Below are 18,398 nucleotides of genomic sequence, written 5' to 3' on the forward strand. Positions count from 1 at the left end.
ACAGCCTGCAATGGGGTCAGGGAGACAAATCTGAAATGCAGATCCTCGGTGAACTGAGTCGCTCCCGCCTTCTTTTCCTTGCCACTGTCTAGGGCGGTGGTTCACAAATATACGAGTGCATGAGAATCAGCTGGAAGGATGGGGCGCACGCCCAGTTTCTGATCCGGTAGGACTGAGGTAGGGCCGAGCGTGTGCGTTTCTGAACCGTCCTCAGGTGGTGTTGATGCTGCCGGTCTGGGGACCGCTCTCTTGAGAAGCCCTGCTCGAGGGCTTCCAAATCGAATCCAAGCGACTGTCCAAGTCCTCTTTCTAGAGTAGGACTCCTGGGACCCGGGACAGTGGCTGTAAGTCACCTAAATTCCTCCCATCCTTGCAGATGTAGAGACCTTGGTGAGGAGTCAGCAGGCAGCTGAGCTGGGTGCCACACCCCAGAGCTGGCAGTGGAACTGAGCACGGTGTGTGCGTGTGCCATTCCGGGAGCCCAGCAAAGGGGATGGGGGTGTGTGTGAGCGGGGACGCTGAGGGTGTCGGCTGAGCAGGACCTATAGCTGTTGGTTTTCAGCCGTGCCCCACAGACCCCTAGGTGTTCCATGGACTCCGTCAGGAGCAGCTCTCTGCGCTGGCGGCCAGGTGTGGGGCTCCTCTTCTGCCCCCTCCTCCTGCCCTTCCACTCCCGCCTGCAGCAGGGCAGGCTCTGCGTGCCAGGCTCTCAAAACCTTCCTCTTCTCACCAGAGTTCCAACAGGGTCCCTCCCTAACACCTTCCAGTTCGTGTGCAGATGCCACATACTCAGCCAACCTCTCAGCAACCAGATGGCAGTGCCCTGAGTGACGGTGGAGGGCTACTCGGTTATTTATCTTATCTCATCTAATTATTTTTTTCTGATTATTAAAGCAATACACGTTGGATGTGCAAAAGAAACACTTGTTAGGAAAACATAATGTGGAAAGAAAAAATGGTCTGTAACGAAATCCATAGGGATAGTCAATTTAACAGGCTTGTAAATGTCTTCAGATTCTTTCTGAGCATTTCTTAATGATGTATACATGCATTATAAATACTTAATAAAATGGATTCAGAGTATAGTTTTGTAGCTTTTTAAAAAATATTCCAATATATCTCAAATTTCTATGTCATTAAGTAAAGATTTTCTTCAAACTTTCTAATGGCTGTTAGTGATCCACTGTTCAAATACACCATAATTTACATAAGCAATTCTTCATTGGCTATTAGGATTTTTCCCTGTGGTGGCTGTTATTCACAGCCTTGTTTGGGTGTTTTTGTGCACTTGTGTGAATGTTTCCATAGAGGAGATTTCTAGAAAGATGTCTAGGTTAAAGTGTATGACCAATTTACATTTTAACACATACAGTTGACCCGTAATGCGGGTTTGAACTGCGTGGGTCCAATTATACCTGTTTTTCAGTAGTAAACACTACAGTGCTACCCGATCCGTGCTTGGTTGAATCTGCTGGTGCTGAGCCGTGTGTACCGAGGGCTGACTGTAAAGTGATATCTGGGTTTTTGACTGCAGGGAACTTCAGTGTCCCTAACTCCCCGTGTTGTTCAAGGGTCAACTGTGTACCAAATTGGGCTGGGCCACTTCTCAAAGCTGCTTGTCCACGTCAGAGTTAACAGCTCGAGGATGACATGTCCCCTCTAGCTCACTTCTCAGATCTCACCCTGCTGCAAACTACGGATGGATTCAATGGCATTCTGCCACGGCTACCAGCATATTACAAAAAATAATGGCAAGTGGGGGTCTCCTTAGAAGGAGCTAAGGGTATGACGAGGAGATCGACCGAGCTATGTGTAGGGGATCTGGGGAATTTTCTTGGAGAGAAACATCCTGTAAGAAGGCAGCAAACACAACTGGTCGCGTAGGTAGCAGAAGAAGGTAATAATTTTGAGTACAGCCGGTGACGGCCATTTGAATCCATCCCAAGCTAGGCCTCGGGGACACTTGTCTGGTCCGCTGGAGAGCAAGGTGCCGAGGAGTTGATTCACTCAAAACTCCATAAAACCCCAGGACACCAGGGCCCACTGCTTTGAGGCCTTTCCGACATAACGACACAGAAAGGAAGAGGCAAACAAAATCCATCTCTGCAGCCGTGGCAGGAGCATGGCTCAGTGAGCGGTGGCAGCAGCTGGCAGGGGACTGGGGTGCAGGTGAGAGGCAGCAAAGAAGTGACAGCTCCAGAGGAAAGGGAGCTGTGGTGCCCGCAGAACGGTGCCCAGGGAAAGCGGGTCTGATCGGGGGCCTGTGTGAGACCCCCGCCCAGCCCCCAAACCTACCCCCGGGAGCCTCCTGCAGCATTTGGGGGAAAGGAGGAAGCAGCAGGAGGGTCCTGTATGAAGAGGGCCATCAGCACAATGATCCCTCCAGGCTGGATGAACACTTGCACATCACTTAAGAAATATTAACCTTTTCTGGGAAGGGAGTTAGCTCTCCAGGAGAGAAGCCCAGGGAGAGTCTCAGACTTGAGGATACTTTTGCCTTCTTTGGAGAAATATTTGACCAGGAAGCACACCTTTTCTACATCAAATTCCATTCCAAATGCTAAATCCTATTTATTTTGAAGGATTGAAGGTGGTGGCAGCAGCAATTTTAAAACATTTCAAAGCCTCTGAAAACAGCCAAATGAATTCACCTCTGATTGACAGGCTCGAAAGTGCAGTTGTTTTAATATACGAAAATGTCTTTGGAAAGGGTAGCATATAAAATGAAAAGTGTGTACTTTCAATGATCTCATGTGATATACTTAACAGAAGAATTCTCCCAGCCCTGATTTTTCTAGACACTCTTTAAAAAAAAAAAAAAAAAAAAAAAAAAGATAAGAGAAGGGGAGTAAACATTCATAACTAGACATCTCATAAGGTCACTTCTTTTTTCTTTCTTTTTTTTTTTTTGAATGAGGGCAAATAAAAAAAGAAACATCTAAATCTGATGTTCAAACAACCTTTCCAGTTTGATCCAATCCTCTCACCTTAAAAGTCCATTTATAAGTGCCCCCAGATCTTTGAGCTGGTTCCTCCCTTTCTTTGCTCCTTCTGGGATTGAAAGGCAAATAACTTCTTCCTCCAAAAATGTTCTGTCCAGAATGAACACCATATGGATATGCTCTTTTTCAAACTGAATACTTTTTGGTGAGTTCTCTCCTTTGACCTTTCGTCTCCCAAACCTAAAATAACAGTGTACACACTTGGAAAGAGTTAAAAGAGTTTCCATATCTACTGTAAGGTGAAAGAAAGTTAATTAACCAAATGAGGCCTTGCAAATTTTACTTAAAGTTAGACTTAAGATGTATAGTGTCCATTTTCACTTGTAAATCACGAAGAAGTTAAGATAAATTTCAAATAGAGTGAAGTATAATTTTAAATAATTGTCAATTGAAATCTCTATGGCGGTAGTTTCCAAACTGAAGTATGCATCGGAATCACTTGGAGTGCTGTTAAAACACAGCTTACTGAGCCCACCCCAGTTTGATTTAGGAGGTCTTAGGTGGGGGCCGAGAATTTGCATTTCCCACAAGCTTCCAGGTGACGCCGTCTGGGGACCACACTTTGAGAAGCACTGCTCTTGGACACATCCACGCCACTAAGACTTCTCTCTCAGGAAGGAGGAAGTGTGGCGTTCCAGAAACACTGGAAGAGAGCCGGGAGAACTATGTTCTCAGTGTGGTTCTGCGTGACTAAGTGTACACTCTTAGGCTAATCCATACACTTCCACCAGGATTTACTGAGCATCTACTATGTGCAAGGCACAGATGGTATAAAAAATCTTCACCTTCCAAATAAGTAAATGGGGCGGGATGTGTACCCAAACCACACTTACCAGAATGCCCTGGGTACCATAAAAGAGACGCAAATAATATTATGGGCATCAGAAAAAGATAAGCTCATTTGGTTGGCAATGAGAAAGGTGACATCCTAATAGAGATGGCACTGGACCCAGGCTTTAAGAGATGGGAAGGACACAGGGTGAAGGTGGGGGGACAGCGGGAACCACAAGACATTCTTGAGCAGAGGAGGGTGTCAGGCTCAAAGGTGTTGTATTGGTCAAGGCTGTTCAGTACTTGTGATTTAAAGTCAACTCAAATTGACTTCGACAGAAAAAGGCGAGGAAACTTACTGCCTCATGTACCTGAAAAGTCCAGGGATAGCTTTGGTTTAAGGTACAGAATTTAGATGCTCAAAATTGTTCAGAAATTGGTCTCTCATCCATTCCAAAGAGGCCAAGGGACTTGAACACACCAACTGTCCCATCCTGGGTCACATGCAGGTGTGGTGAGGTCAAACCCACTCCAACCTCATGGACCAAGTAGGAATGAGGTGGTTTCCCCAAAGAAAAGCAGGGTGTTATTTCCGGAAGGCTTTTGTCTACTGGGTACTGCACAGGAGAAAACAACTAAGAACTGCTATAGATGTGAATAGCGCAAACATGGGATCCAACAGGTCACTATCAGAGGGGGAGCCAATTTAACAAAAGGTCACTACCCACCTCTCAGGTCCCTTGCCAAATGACTTGCTACAACCTGGCTTCCATTCTCGGGGTCTGGTCCAGGGCAACTCCCTGGTCCTCTGTCCCCTCCACCTCGAGCTTCTCTACAGCAGCAGGAACCCTGCAAGGGGGACCGTCCAGGTGGGGGGAGGAGGGGACAATTGCAGTAGTGGCCCCTGTAGACCAGGCCTTGAAAGCCAATCTCTGGAGGATCCGTTGTCTCCAAATGTCTAATCAGGGCAGGGTCAGCTTGGCTACCGTGCATCTTTCTCCCACCAGCCTTGAAGCCCAATGTCACTTTCCTAGAAGGTTCTGGATCGTTCCTGTCCCTCGTGGATGCTGCTGTGCACTTGGTGGCCAGAGCAGGAGCCCCTGCTGCTCAAGTTCCTTCCGCCGCACCCAATTCTGCTGGGCGCCAGGCCTCCTCCCATACAGTCCCAAGTAACCGCAGCGTCACCGGTCCGTGAACTGCTTTCTCCAAGGCTCCCTTGACCCACCTGCTCTTTGAAAAGGGGAAGGAATGGGCTGCTGTGCCAGAGGTACTGGAGCAGCCCAGAGGGCTGGCTGGAGGAAGCCCTGGCCCTGGCCATGAAGGCAACATCAGTGCCTTGACCAGAGCAGGTCTGCACAGGGACGGTTATGTTCGGTGGATGTGGCTGTCTGGGGACCAGGCCGGGGAGAAAAGAAAGTAAAGCCTATGGAGGGTAAAAAGGTGGAGGGAAATGGTGGCTGGCAGGGTCGTGGTAAGTCAGAGCTTCCCAGTGTTGGGAAGACAACAGGATGTGGTGGGAGCAGAGCACAGTGAAGTTCAAACGTCCCAGGTGGGGCAGGCCAGGCCCGCGGCGAGGGCCAGAGCGGCCTTGAGTGCGGCCTCCGAAGCAGAGGGGCAGGAAGGGGAGTTGGCGCAGGGGGTGCTTCAGGAGCCGGGAAGACCACGCGGAGACCCAGGAAGCTGACATCTCGGCTGGGCCTAGCCCTCACAATTTCCTGTAGCTCCCGTTCCAGCCGGAAGCACTGGCTGCTGTGGGTTCGTGAAGGATGGATGAAGGGCAGCCCACAGGCAAGTTCATCTGGCTTGGCCTTAAGCAGAGAATCAGTCACTGTCCAAAGGCCAACTGTATGGCGGTCCCCAAAGCGAAGGGTCTTGGGGCTGGCCGATCCCACTTGCTACGCTTTGGGGACAGCACATAATCTGACAAGGGGCGCTGGCTACAGTGCAAAACCTGACCTGAAGGAAAGACCATGAAAAGTGAAGAAACCAGAAAGCAAGCACCCCTGGAATTTCGAGGCCTGCCGCCCTCCCCACTTTAGGTCCAGAGCGCTCAAGGTCAGCCAGTATGGGAAGACCTCACTAGAGAAAAATAGAAGTGAAATACGCAGTCTGAATTTTTGTCTTATCAGATCAACTGATTGTGTAATCGGCCTGAAATCAGGTATCTTCCCTCTCCGTGCACGTGCACTGCCTCAGGATTGTAATAAAAATAAAAAAGCAATGATAATTGCTTTTAATATATTGGGCACGATACACCAGGTACTGTGTCCTACCATGGCTTATTTTGTTTCCTCCTCCCAACAACCCCTTCCACATGAGAAATTACTGACCACCTTACATCTGAGGGATGTAAGGCTTCCAGAGACTTGCCCAGGGTCACCCAGGTAGGAGTGACAGGACCCTAAGCTCTTGTCTCCCTGCTCCTGACCCCGCTGTGGTACTGTCTGATGATATCAGGGCTCTGTGGTTCACAGAAATGTTTTTTTATTTTTTCAAAAAGACAACAGGTAACAACGGTTTGGAAAAAAATGCTACAAATGGTCATTCAAAATTAAGAAATAAAAATTTTTCAAGATCACTGATTTGCAAAAAGGTAAAAGTTGCAGCTGTGGTAAAAAGGCCTTTTAAATTGGACACGAAAGGCTGTTTGTTTATGAGAAATCACACGAAATCTGGGACAGCAGAATTAGAGCTGCTACACCTTTGGCAACGAACCAAAATCATAGAAAATAATCTCAGCCAGACCCAAAGGTCTGGCAGAGGTGTGCAAAGGACAACCCCCAGAGCAAACGGGCGCTCCCAGCCCTGAGGCTGAGGTGAGCTGGGAGGGACCGGAGGGCTGGAATACAACTGCCTGGCCCTCTGGAACTTCCTCAGGAACACCGGAGGGAGGGGACACATGGGCTGGGAGAAACCCCATCCCCATGACTCAAGATCAAGTCTCTGGCCTTCCAGCCCTGGGCCAGGAATGGCCAAGCTGGGAGGGCCTTGGCCCCTTCACTTCCAGAGCCCTTCCTCGTGTTCCACCCCCTCCCCCCTCCCGTCTCCTCTGGTCTGTGCTCCCTTGCTCCCCTGGAGTCTGCGGCATATGGCTCTGCTCGTTCCCTGCAGGGCAGACATGCCACAGGGTAAGAAGCCTCCCCACCGCTCATTCCTAAATTGCGAGAAGATGCTCTCTGTGCCGCGGGTTCTGTCTATGGAACAGGATCAAAGGAAAGTCTTCTTACTCCTGTGGTCTGGTTTATGTTTTTAGGTTGACATTCATAATCCTGTTTTTAGAATCTGATCTAAATTCTTGGCTTTTATTATTAATTTTATCATTTTTTTTCTAGCTTAGGAAGTTTAAAGTGCTCTTTGCCTTAAAAAGAAAGGATTACTTGGACTGCTTCACAATGGCACACCTTCTAATTCTGGGATTTAATAATCTATTCACCTGGAGGGCTCTGGCTCCGGGACAAGCCTTCTATGGCTCTGGGCCTTATTTGTTGTTGTAAGACAGGAGAGAAGGGATATTTCTTACCCAGTTCCCTATTAGCAGTTCCAAGAGCACAGGTTAATCTAATTTTTTAAATCTAATTTCTGAAATCAATTATTTTTCCAAACTTACCAGCCATAAATCTGAGCCATATAGATAATGATTTTGAATCTTGGACAATGGCAGCTTTACCTAAGTTTGAGGCACAGAATATAAATATCATAAATATAAAGATGCCCCAAATCCTCCCCTCGTCCTCTGCTATAGTGAAGATTCAGCTTCTGTTGATGATTTCCCTGACCTAACACAAATCAGGCAACAAACAGTCCCTGGAATCCTTTTGTGATGTACTCAGAGCAGGGCTTACCCAGAGGTGCAACTAAATGAGATATGGGACCATGGGCTGTGAATGTAACTTCTATGAGGCCTTAATGATTTCCTACTCCTATTCCCATACAACACGTGTGAGGATCCAGTAATTCTCTCTCCCTCTCTGCACAGACACAGACAGAGACACAGACCACACCCCCACACCCCATACACCCAGGGTCATAATAGGAGATGGATATTTCCCCTCAAGTCTATGAAAACTCTGACCCTTCCAGACTCCGCGCCCCTGGCCCACCTGTGCCCTGGGGTTGCCTTGGAAAAGGCATTAGGTTGATGTTGCCTATGCCTGTCCTCTGAGACCTCAGGACCTCAATGCCAAGAATCCTCCAGGAGTAAGGGTCTTGATTTTGTGGCTTCCTCACTGCCCCTGAGGCCTGTCTGTAAATGACTGCCGGAAACTAATCCCTATGTAAGAATAGGAACACCCCCATCCCACTTTGGGACTGGTAACTCCTTGGTTCACTTCCACTGAATTCAGTACACTGAGGCTAGGGTCTGAGCATGCCATGGGGACACGAAATAGAGACACAGTCTCATTATGCTGTCACACATGGACGGGGTATCCATGGCTGGGGCCCCGTCAGCAATTACACACCACAGCAGATTCCTCGCATGGCAGATTAGCTATAGCCCTCGGCCTGCCTGCTCGTGGTCGTTTCTGCTTGTTGTTGTCTCCCCAAACGTGGAGAAGGAAGAGAGGAAATCTATCAACTTGACACGCCACTTCCCCACACCAGCACATCTGGCAGAGCCCAAGAGAATGCAGAAAGAGCTCCGACTCTTTCTGGGTTATGCCTCTTTTCTCTATTAAATGTAGCATTTGCTGATAAAGTGTATAGTCTAAGAACACTTTTTATAGCACATCTGGCAGTTTGAATGATATTATTTACAAATGCTATAAATCGATGTGCTAGCTTTTCCTGTGTTATCAAAGTTTTCAGATAAACCAATACGTGGTATAACTCTCCTAAATTAATTCAGATATCAGTATCTGTTCCACTTAGACAGTGAATTATCTAGCTACATTTTCCCCAAAGTCTGGGTCAATTAGACTTGACCAGATATGCCAGGGCTCTGGTATTAAGAATGACAGAGTTTATTAAAAACAACAGCAACAAACAAACAAAAAACCATTAACAGCATTTCAAGCCTGGTCTGATAATTTTAGGTGTTTTGAAAAAGAATCCTTCTTTTAAGTGGCTATAAAAGGTATGAGCACAACATCAAAAATTACAAAATCTATTTTTGACTGGATTGCATTTGTACCTTATATGGGGATCTCCCTGAATGAGGCAACTGAGGAGATTTAGGGAAAGTATTTACAATCAAGGCAATAATCTCATCATATTAGCTAATATCCCTTCAGTAAGGCTAAGAGGAAACAGCCAAGAGAATTATAGAAATTTACCTTCTTTTTAAAAAAAGAAAAAGGTATAGGGCATAACTTTAACTAACATTTATTCAAATATGAGTGATGCAATTTATGAGGGAGTGTAAAAACAGAAGGTTTAAAGGCTAACAGTTGAACATTACATTGTTTTGCTACACAAATAAACCGTAAGATGAATCAGCTGTAACAGTGACTTGGTTTAACTAACCTAAAGGTAGCCGGTCTCTCGAGTATGCGGTCTCTCCAAATGATGTTAAATGCTGCGATTCAATGATTAAATATGAAATATGTTTAAGTGGAGGATGTAATCAGAAGTGCGACACTCTGATGACAGGCAGAGGGGTGGGTGCTCAGTGTAGAGGACCCAGCCCACTGGGGGATCTGCACACCCTGCCCCCGGCACTTAGCAGGTTGCCCTCATCACAGCACGAGTCTTGCTGCCAACGGGTTATACATAGGGTAGGAAGAAGGCACCACTGCAATATTTATAACTTCTTGCCTTGTACCAGAATCAATTACAAAAACATATTGGAACGCCCTCTTTAAAATATGAAATGGATCAGCTTTATTGAAAGTGAATGCACAGAGATGATGCAGCATAAAGAAATTTTCCCAGTATTGAAGCCTGGGTGATAATACTTCCTAACTTATTACAAAGAGAAGAATCTGCCAACAGTAGTAGTTACTTATTTTTGCTGAGGGTTCTCTGCTTTTCTGCATGCTCCACAATCTTCTCTTCCACATAAAGACCCTTCCGCTTTCGTACCGCATTCATGTACTTCCGGGCCTGGTTCTCAGAATCAGCCTTTTCCCCAAAGTGCAAATACTCCTCCTCAGTGGTTGGTACCCAGAAGGGGTCGCTGGGAATGATCTTGCAAAAGAAGGTGACAGAATGTGCTGGATTATACAAGTATACTTTCATTTCAAATGCCAATTCATACACTCTTAGCTTAAGAATAAAAGTGAAGAAATGAAGAGTTAAGCTTGCTAGAAATGGTAGTAAACAAATATGGAGGATCACAAGCGGTATGAACAAATGGAAGTAGATTCAACAAAACTTGTAACATACATATTATTCTTTACTCCTAGAGCCTTTACATAACACTGAGTAAGAAAACTATTAATTTTGAATAATATAATAGAAAAAACTCTCCCTTTCACTAGGATATACCTGGGTATCAGTGTCACTTCACTAATTTTGCCTTTGTCCTCAGCAAAGACCAACACATGTAAGTCCATTCTTGATTATTCTGGGCTTTTTGCTCCAAAATTCAGTGCAGTATTAGGAGCTCGGTATTGCCTAGAGATGAAGACCACATTCCACAAGATCAGCTTTATCAGTAATAACAGTGAGATTCTGACTTTTATATGCCTTGTTCTTTTTGTTGTTTTTTCTTATTTCTCAATTGGGAGGAAAGAGGTGGTATTTCTCAAGTGGTATCAAATCCCAACACTTTTCAATTTAAAATGCAGAAATGAAAGAAAAATTTATTTTATAATAGTCACTCTTCAACACAAGAAAAGGAAATTTCTGTGGACCAGGAAGGGAGAGGTTCTTGGAAGGAGAGAAGAGAGCCCACAGTAATACGTGAGGGCAAAAGCCCCATCCACTTCCCATAGGGAGCCAAGACAGCTGTGCACCAGGAGGGCCAGGCTTTTACTGCACACTTAGGATGGGCCCAAAGCCACGTAAACCAGGTGTGTGGGGACCAGAACCATCCACTCTTCTCTGGAGCTGGAATAACCATGTCTGCCCAGGGCTGTGGCTGAAAATGAGTTGTAAGTCATGAGATAAAAGCCGTCACCTTCTGAAGATCAGACTCGGCCTGTGCTGAGTCTGTTGTCTTGCACCATCCACACTGGTGAAGGCACCAAGCTGAGCCACTGCAAATGCTACAGTTAGAGCTACGGCACTCAGGAGGACAGAGGAGGAGAGAATTCCTGCTGAAAATGACCCTGCCAGTAAGATATACAGAAGACAAAAGGAAATCCAGCACCATGAGAGACAGGTGCCAGACTCAACAAAAGGGAGAATGAATAATCAAATAGAGACAATAAGGTAATCTGAAGAGAAAATTCTAGAGAGTTCATTTAAAAATCCTCCAAGAAATAAAGGAGATGGAGGTGGGGAATAGCATCCATAACACATTAGGCAGTTGTGAAAAAGAAAGAACTAGAAATCCCAGAAATTAAAATTTTAGACATTAAAATTAAAAAAAAACAAAGGAACTCAGTGGGTAGGTTCAACAGAAAACTGCTGAAGGAAGAATAAGTAAATTAAAAAGACAGATTTGATATTCAGAATATATAAAGAACTCTTAGAACTCAACAACAAAATAACCCAAACAACCCGATAAAAAATGGGCAAAGGACTTGAATAGACTTTTCTCCAAAAAAGATATACAAATGGCCAACAAGCAATTGAAAAGACGCTCAACATTATCAGTCATGAAGGAAATTCAAATCAAAACCACAGTGAGGTACCACTTCACACCCACTGGGATGACTATTATTTAAAAAAAAAATGGAAAAAGAGTGTTGGTGAGGATGTGGAGAGACTGGAAGCCTCATGCATTGCTGATAAGAACGTAAGATGCTACAGCCACTGTGTAAAAGTCTGGCGGTTTCTCAAAAAGTTAAACGCAGAATTATCATACGACTCTGCAATTCTACTCATAGTTATATACCCCAAAGAACTGAAAATAGGAACTCAAACAAGTATCAATACATATACATGCAAGAACAAAGCAGCACTATTCACAACAGCCAAAAGGTGGAAAAGCCTAAATGTCCATCAATGGACGAACAAACTATGGTATACAATATATACAACGGAATGTTACACAGCCATACACAGAATATGATACATGCTAAATGTGGATGTACCTCCAAAACAGTATGCTAAGTGGAAGAAGCCAGACACAAAAGGTTACATATTATATGATTCCATTTGTATAAAATGTCCAGAATAGAAAAATCACAGACATAGAATGCAGACTGACGGTTACCCGGGGCTGCTAGGGGAGTCTGTGTGTAAGCCCAGATCCAGGAAGGGTTTGGCACATCTCTAAATCCAAGGCAGGCGCGGAGGCTGGAGAGAATGTAACACAGGGCTTGACGGTGCTGGTGCTGAAGTCAGATCTGCGTGACTGGGGCAAGTTACTTAAAGGCATCTTGTGCCAACTTAGTTCTCTCGTTTGTAAAGGTGTAATATTAAAAATCCTAATCTCCTATGATTGTATGAGGACTAAATGAGATCATCAATTTATGTAAAGTCATGCCAGGGATGTAGTAAAAGCACATCACCACTCTCTCTGACACTGCTGAATTCAAGACCAGGGCTACAAGTGTAAGCACAGTTGAATGGAAGTGGAAGGGGAGAGTCTGGAAAGTGGGCAGTGTCTCTGTGTGCTGTTATGAACCACCAGCCTATTGTGGCTGGAAAAACAGACCCACTCAAAGAACTGCTACTGCATTCTGTCCCCGGGAGATGAACCCCTTTGCTTCCACAGTCACCTCTGGGGACCCTGTCTGCCACTCTCCTCCCCACCCCCCCAGCCACAACCGCATGTCACAACCTCCTAAGTGTGTCAAAGCACAGACCAGTGCCCTCAGGCTGAAGAAGGATGACATGCTAGGTATGAGGACGCATGTGTCATCAGGGTATACATCTACAGAGGATAAGCAATATCTCCAAGGTGCCATTAGCCAAGAATTAGTAGGTTGCTGGGGCCCTGCCACATCCAAGTCTAATCTGACAAGGTACCAGAGTAGTGGGGTGATACTGCTGATCTGGAAGTTCCCACACACTGGTGAGTGGATTCAAAGGTGCTGAGAGGCAGGACAAAGGCAGTTGCAGGTGGGGATTTTGTGGCTAGAGACAAGTGGTTGGTAGGAGAGATTCCTGACACTGGTTGGTGCCACCATACTGGCCCCAGCAGCCAGACGGGACTGGACCAGTCAAGCCATTTCCTGGCCAAAGCCACTGAGGATCTAGGGTACTGTGTTGAAGCTGAGGCTCCCCTCCCCCTTTCCACAGAAGAATCCCTCTTGCTTAGAGAGGGGAAGAAGAAAGTCAGGAAATGGAACATTTATGTGGGCAGTCATCCACAAAGGCTATACTTGTAAGAGACTAGTTTTAAGCCAGTTATCAGCGCCCTCCTCTAACTAGTTGGATGATAAACCCATCACAGAATATAAAGAAGCCACATGTTCTTAGCAGGTCTCAGAGGTAGCAGTGAATCCATCTTTAATCCAGTTTAAAAAAAGTGACAAATTTTATAAAGAGAAATAAGTGAGGTGTTAGTTGGGAGATATCAGACTCAGACTGGCCAATTGAGGACCAGAGTGTCCTCTTTTCAAAAATGTAACTTCAGAGCTTCAGAAGGTCCAGTTTTGCCTGGGCCCTCAGTGTATATTTCTGAGGTTTGCTCAGCTTGTTTCCCGAGCCGCCAGGGCCGCTTTCTGTGACCATCTCCAGCTGCCCGGGGGACTCGACCCGATGCAGGCCCACTGCCCACACCTCTTCTGTCCAGCACAGGCAGCTGCTGTTTTCACCTTCACTCCCCCTGTATCTGTGTGGACATCTGGAAGCTTCTTGCCTCAACATGCCAAACAAACTCTCAGAAAAGGGGCAATGGGGTACACTTTACCAGAAAGTGACTAGCCTGGTCCAGTCCCACCTGACTGTGTTAGGGTCATTTTGAATTTTCCCAGCGGGGTAATGACAAGGCAACCCCGAAGGCTGTCCAGGTGATGCTCCACAGAAAGGCATCCTTGAGGCGACAGAGCAGAGCTTGCTATCAGTTTGGAAGAAAAGATGCTTTCTTCTAACTGGCTCACCCAGAATTCACGTGCCTACAGTGAGAATGTTTTTTTGGCAACTCCACAGCCTAAAGAGGATGCCATTTTCTAACTCACAGGAAGAAAGGCACCCAAGTGCTAGCTGTTGCCCTGAGCATTACTACAAAAAAAAAAAAAAAAAAAAAAAAAGCCTAGAAGAAAAAAGCTTTGGGAGCTCTGTTTCAATACTTTGCCCAATTTTCCCTACGGTTATGGCTGGCAGGTGGCAAACACCATGTCCAAAATACACTTCTTCCATGCGATTGTGATCACTTCTTCCTTACCCTAACGTGAACTTTAGCCCACCCCTCAGCAGCGAGTCTTGAGGCTATGCTGACATACATGTAGATCAGCACTGGCTGGTAATATTTTTCCTTCTGTGTCTGTTATTAGCTCCTTTTCTTCCTTTTTCATAGAAGGGTAAAACATAGAAAGAGAAATTATGAGATTGCTGACTTCAAAGGTTTCCTCATGGAAAATGCCTGTAATTTTATTTTCTCTATTTTTTGAAGCACTTTCTCTCAAAAGCTCTTGATTGTAAATTATATGGTGTGGTAGAATACAAATGAAAAAAAGTGCCTTGGAGTGAGAAGCCAGATCTCAACAACTGTGTTATTTCTAAACCTAACTATGGGGGAAAACTGAGACAGCCAGAAAAGATCAGATCAATGACACTTAATTATAATGTAGTTTTCTAGACTTTCAAAAGATTTGAAGCTTTTGGGAACAGGACCATGACAGGTGGCAAGGGGATGACAGAAGGATGGTACAAAACTGGAGCAAACTTTCCTTGACTACATTTTTCTCTCAAGTTATTTATTAAAGGGCGGATTTCTAATGATTAGCTGTAACTAAGTCAAAAACTAATATTTTTTAAAAACTACTATTAAGCATGTCAGATTAACTTTCAGCCCCCCCACCCTTTTTTTTTTTTAATTTTGAGAAAGGAGACTGAAAAACCATCATGGTTTTCACGTTCACAAAAACTGCCTGTTTTGTAAAACTTTGCTGTTTTATATTAACTGTTCCTAAATACTTATTATCCTCTTTTTCTTTGGTATTATAGTATTTCAGGTGGGCATACAGATGACCTAGGTTCTGGGGGGAGGGGTAGGTAGGCACACATTTTCTATAAAGCTCAAGACAGTAAATATGTTAGACTGTGGGCCACATGGTCTCTGTTGTAACTACTCAAGTCTGCTTGAAAGCAGCCATATAAAATACGTAAATGAATGGGTATGGCTATATCTGAGTATATTTTATTTACCAAAACAGGTAATGGGTCATAGTTTGCTGACTCCTGAATGAGTTAAAGACTACATTGCCCAGCCTCCTTGTCAGATGGAGCCTCGTTAGATGTGGCGGGATGATGTGTTCTGGGCAATGGACTTGGGCAGCACCCTCTTAACGGGACTATGCCCTCTTAACGGAGTATGCCCTCTTCCCATTGCCTATTCTTAATGGCCGGTATGCAGAGGTGACAGTAGCAGGTGAAACAGCCACTCTGGACCATCGGTGGAAGCCAAATGTTGAGAAAGGCAGCAAAGTAGCAGAAGCCTGGGCTCCTTCCACAGTGAGCCGCACACCAGCCCTGGACTGCCTCCTGAGACTCAAAAGAGAATCTTCTGCTTAGTTTGAGCCACTCTACTTTGAGATCCTTTTGATAGAGCAGCCTTATCTGTTTCCAGATATGTAGCTGACAACTGGGAAATGATGAGAAGTTTAACTTATAGATCTTTAAAAAAATGTGCTTTATAAAGTCACTTTCAAGGACAAGGGTGACTACAAAATGATGAGGGGACTTCCCTGGTGGCGCAGTGGTTAAGAATCTGCCTGCCAATGCCGGGGACATGGGTTCGAGCCCTGATCCGGGAAGATCCCACATGCCGCGGAGCAACTAAGCCCGTGCACCACAGCTACTGAGCCTGTGCTCTAGAGCCCGCGAGCCACAACTACTGATGCCCGTGCTCCGCAACAAGAGAAGCCACCGCAATGAGAAGCCCACGCACCGCAACAAAGAGCAGCCCCCGCTCGCCACAACTAGAGAAAGCCTGCGAGCAGCAACAAAGACCCAACGCAGCCACAAAGACCCCACACAACCATAAATTTAAATAAAAAAATAAATAAATTTATATAAAAAAATAAAATGATGAGGTATTTTAAACAATAGAATAAATGAATTCAAATATATAATTCTTCCAATAATGATGCCATTACAAGAGCTCTGAATATGTTTTAGATCTGTATTTACAGAGAATCCCAGGGATCACTTAACCTACACGCTCTTTGTTCTGACCAAACATACTATATAGCCCAGTTTTCTGCACCAGTGCTGATCAAGGACATTTTTTTTTCTTTTTTGAATTTTCTTTTATTTATTTATTTTTTATATAGCAGGTTCTTATTAGTTATCCATCTTATACATATTAGTGTATACATGTCAATCCCAATCTCCCAATTCATCCCACCACCACCACCCACCCCCCGCCACTTTCCCCCCTTGGTGTCCATACGTTTATTCTCTACATCTGTGTCGCTATTTCTGCCCTGCAAACTGGTTCATCTGTACCATTTTTCTAGGTTCCACATATATGCGTTAATATACGTTATTTGTTTTTCTCTTTCTGATGTACTTCACTCTGTATGACAGTCTCTGGTTCCATCCAAGTCTCTACAAATGACCCAATTTTGTTCCTTTTTATGGCTGAGTAATATTCCACCATATATATATGTACCACATCTTCTTTATCCATTCGTCTGTCGATGGGCAATTAGGTTGCTTTCATGACCTGTCTATTGTAAATAGTGCTGGAATGAACACTGGGGTGCATGTGTGTTTTTGAATTATGGTTTTCTCTGGGTATATACCCAGTAGTGGGATTTCTGGGTCATATGGTAATTCTATTTTTAGTTTCTTAAGGAACATCCATACTGTTCTTCCTAGTGGCTGTTATCAATTTACTTTCCCACCAACAGCGCAAGAGGGTTCCCTTTTCTCCACACTCTCTCCAGCATTTGTTGTTTGCAGATTTTCTGATGATGCCCATTCTAACCGGTGTGAGGTGATACCTCATTGTAGTTTTGATTTGCATTTCTCTAATAATTAGTGATGTTGAGCAGCTTTTCATGTGCTTCTTGGCCATCTGTAGGTCTTCTTTGAAGAAATTTCTATTTAGGTCTTCTGCCCATCTTTGGATTGGGTTGTTTGTTTCCTTAATATTGAGATGCATGAGCTATTTATACATTTTGGAGATTAATCCTTTGTCCATTGATTCATTTGCAAATATTTTCTCCCATATTTTGGAGATTAATCCTTTGTGTGTTGATTTGTTTGCAAATATTTTCTCCCATTCTGAGGGTTGTCTTTTCGTCTTGTTTGTAGTTTGCCGTGCAAAAGCTTTTAAGTTTCATTAGGTCCCATTTATTTGTTTATTTTTGTTTTTACTTCCATTACTCTAGGAGGTGGATGAAAAAAGATCTTGCTGTGATTTGTGTCAGAGAGTGTTCTTCCTATGTTTTCCTCTAAGAGTTTGATAGTGTCTGGTCTTATATTTAGGTCTTTAATCCATTTTGAGTTTATTTTTTAAAATTATTTTTAGGGAGTGTTCTAATTTCATTCTTTTACATGTAGCTGTCCAGTTTTCCCAGCACCACTTATTGAAGAGACTGCCTTTTCTCCATTGTATATCCTTGCCTCCTTTGTCATAGATTAGCTGACCATAGGTGTGTGGGCTTTTCTCTGGGCTTTCTATCCTGTTCCACTGATCTATATTTGTTTTTGTGCCAGTACCATATTATCTTCATTACTGTAGCTTTGTAGTATTGTCTGAAGTCAGGGAGTCTCATTCCTCCAGCTCTGTTTTTTCCCTCAAGATTGCTTTGGCTATTCAGGGTCTTTTGTGTTTCCATACAAATTTTAAGATTTTTTTGTTCTAGTTCTGTAAAAAATGCCACTGGTAATTTGATAGGCTTGGCATTGAACCTGTAGATTGCTTTGGTAGTGTAGTCATTTTCACAATATTGATTCTTCCAATCCAAGAACATGGTATATCTCTCCATCTGTTGGTATCATCCTTAATTTCTTTCATCAGTGTCTTATAGTTTTCTGCATACAGGTCTTTGTCTCCCTAGGTAGCTTTATTTCTAGGTATTTTATTCTTTTTTTTTGCAATGGTAAATGGCAGTGTTTCCTTAATTTCTCTTTCAGATTTTTCACCATTAGTACATAGGAATGCAAGAGATTTCTGTGCATTAATTTTGTATCCTGCAACTTTACCACATTCATTGATTAGCTCTAGTAGTTTTCTGGTGGCATCTTTAGGATTCTCTATGTATAGTATCATGTCATCTGCAAACAGTGACAGTTTTACTTCTTCTTTTCCAATTTGTATTCCTTTTATTTCTTTTTCTTCTCTGATTGCCATGGCTAGGACTTCCAAAACTATGTTGAATAATAGTGGTGAGTGAGAGTGGACATCCTTGTCTTGTTCCTGATCTTAGTGGAAATGCTTTCAGTTTTTCACCATTG

At 44.2% G+C, this 18,398-nt stretch overlaps 1 protein-coding gene across 1 annotated transcript in view; it reads right to left on the reverse strand.

Annotated features, from left to right (window-relative positions):
* Window positions 1-9,569: 9,569 nt before the first annotated feature.
* The window catches only part of EFL1 (elongation factor like GTPase 1), a 122,737-nt gene continuing 113,908 nt past the window's right edge, over window positions 9,570-18,398 (reverse strand). The window contains exon 14 of the mRNA XM_024129766.2: window positions 9,570-9,899. Within this exon, the coding sequence (XP_023985534.2) occupies window positions 9,711-9,899 (189 nt within the window). The 3' untranslated portion in view covers window positions 9,570-9,710. The remainder of the gene's footprint in view (window positions 9,900-18,398) is intronic.

The sequence above is a fragment of the Physeter macrocephalus genome, chromosome 11 (genome assembly GCF_002837175.3).
Source record: "Physeter macrocephalus isolate SW-GA chromosome 11, ASM283717v5, whole genome shotgun sequence".
NCBI classification, from domain to species: domain Eukaryota; kingdom Metazoa; phylum Chordata; class Mammalia; order Artiodactyla; family Physeteridae; genus Physeter; species Physeter macrocephalus.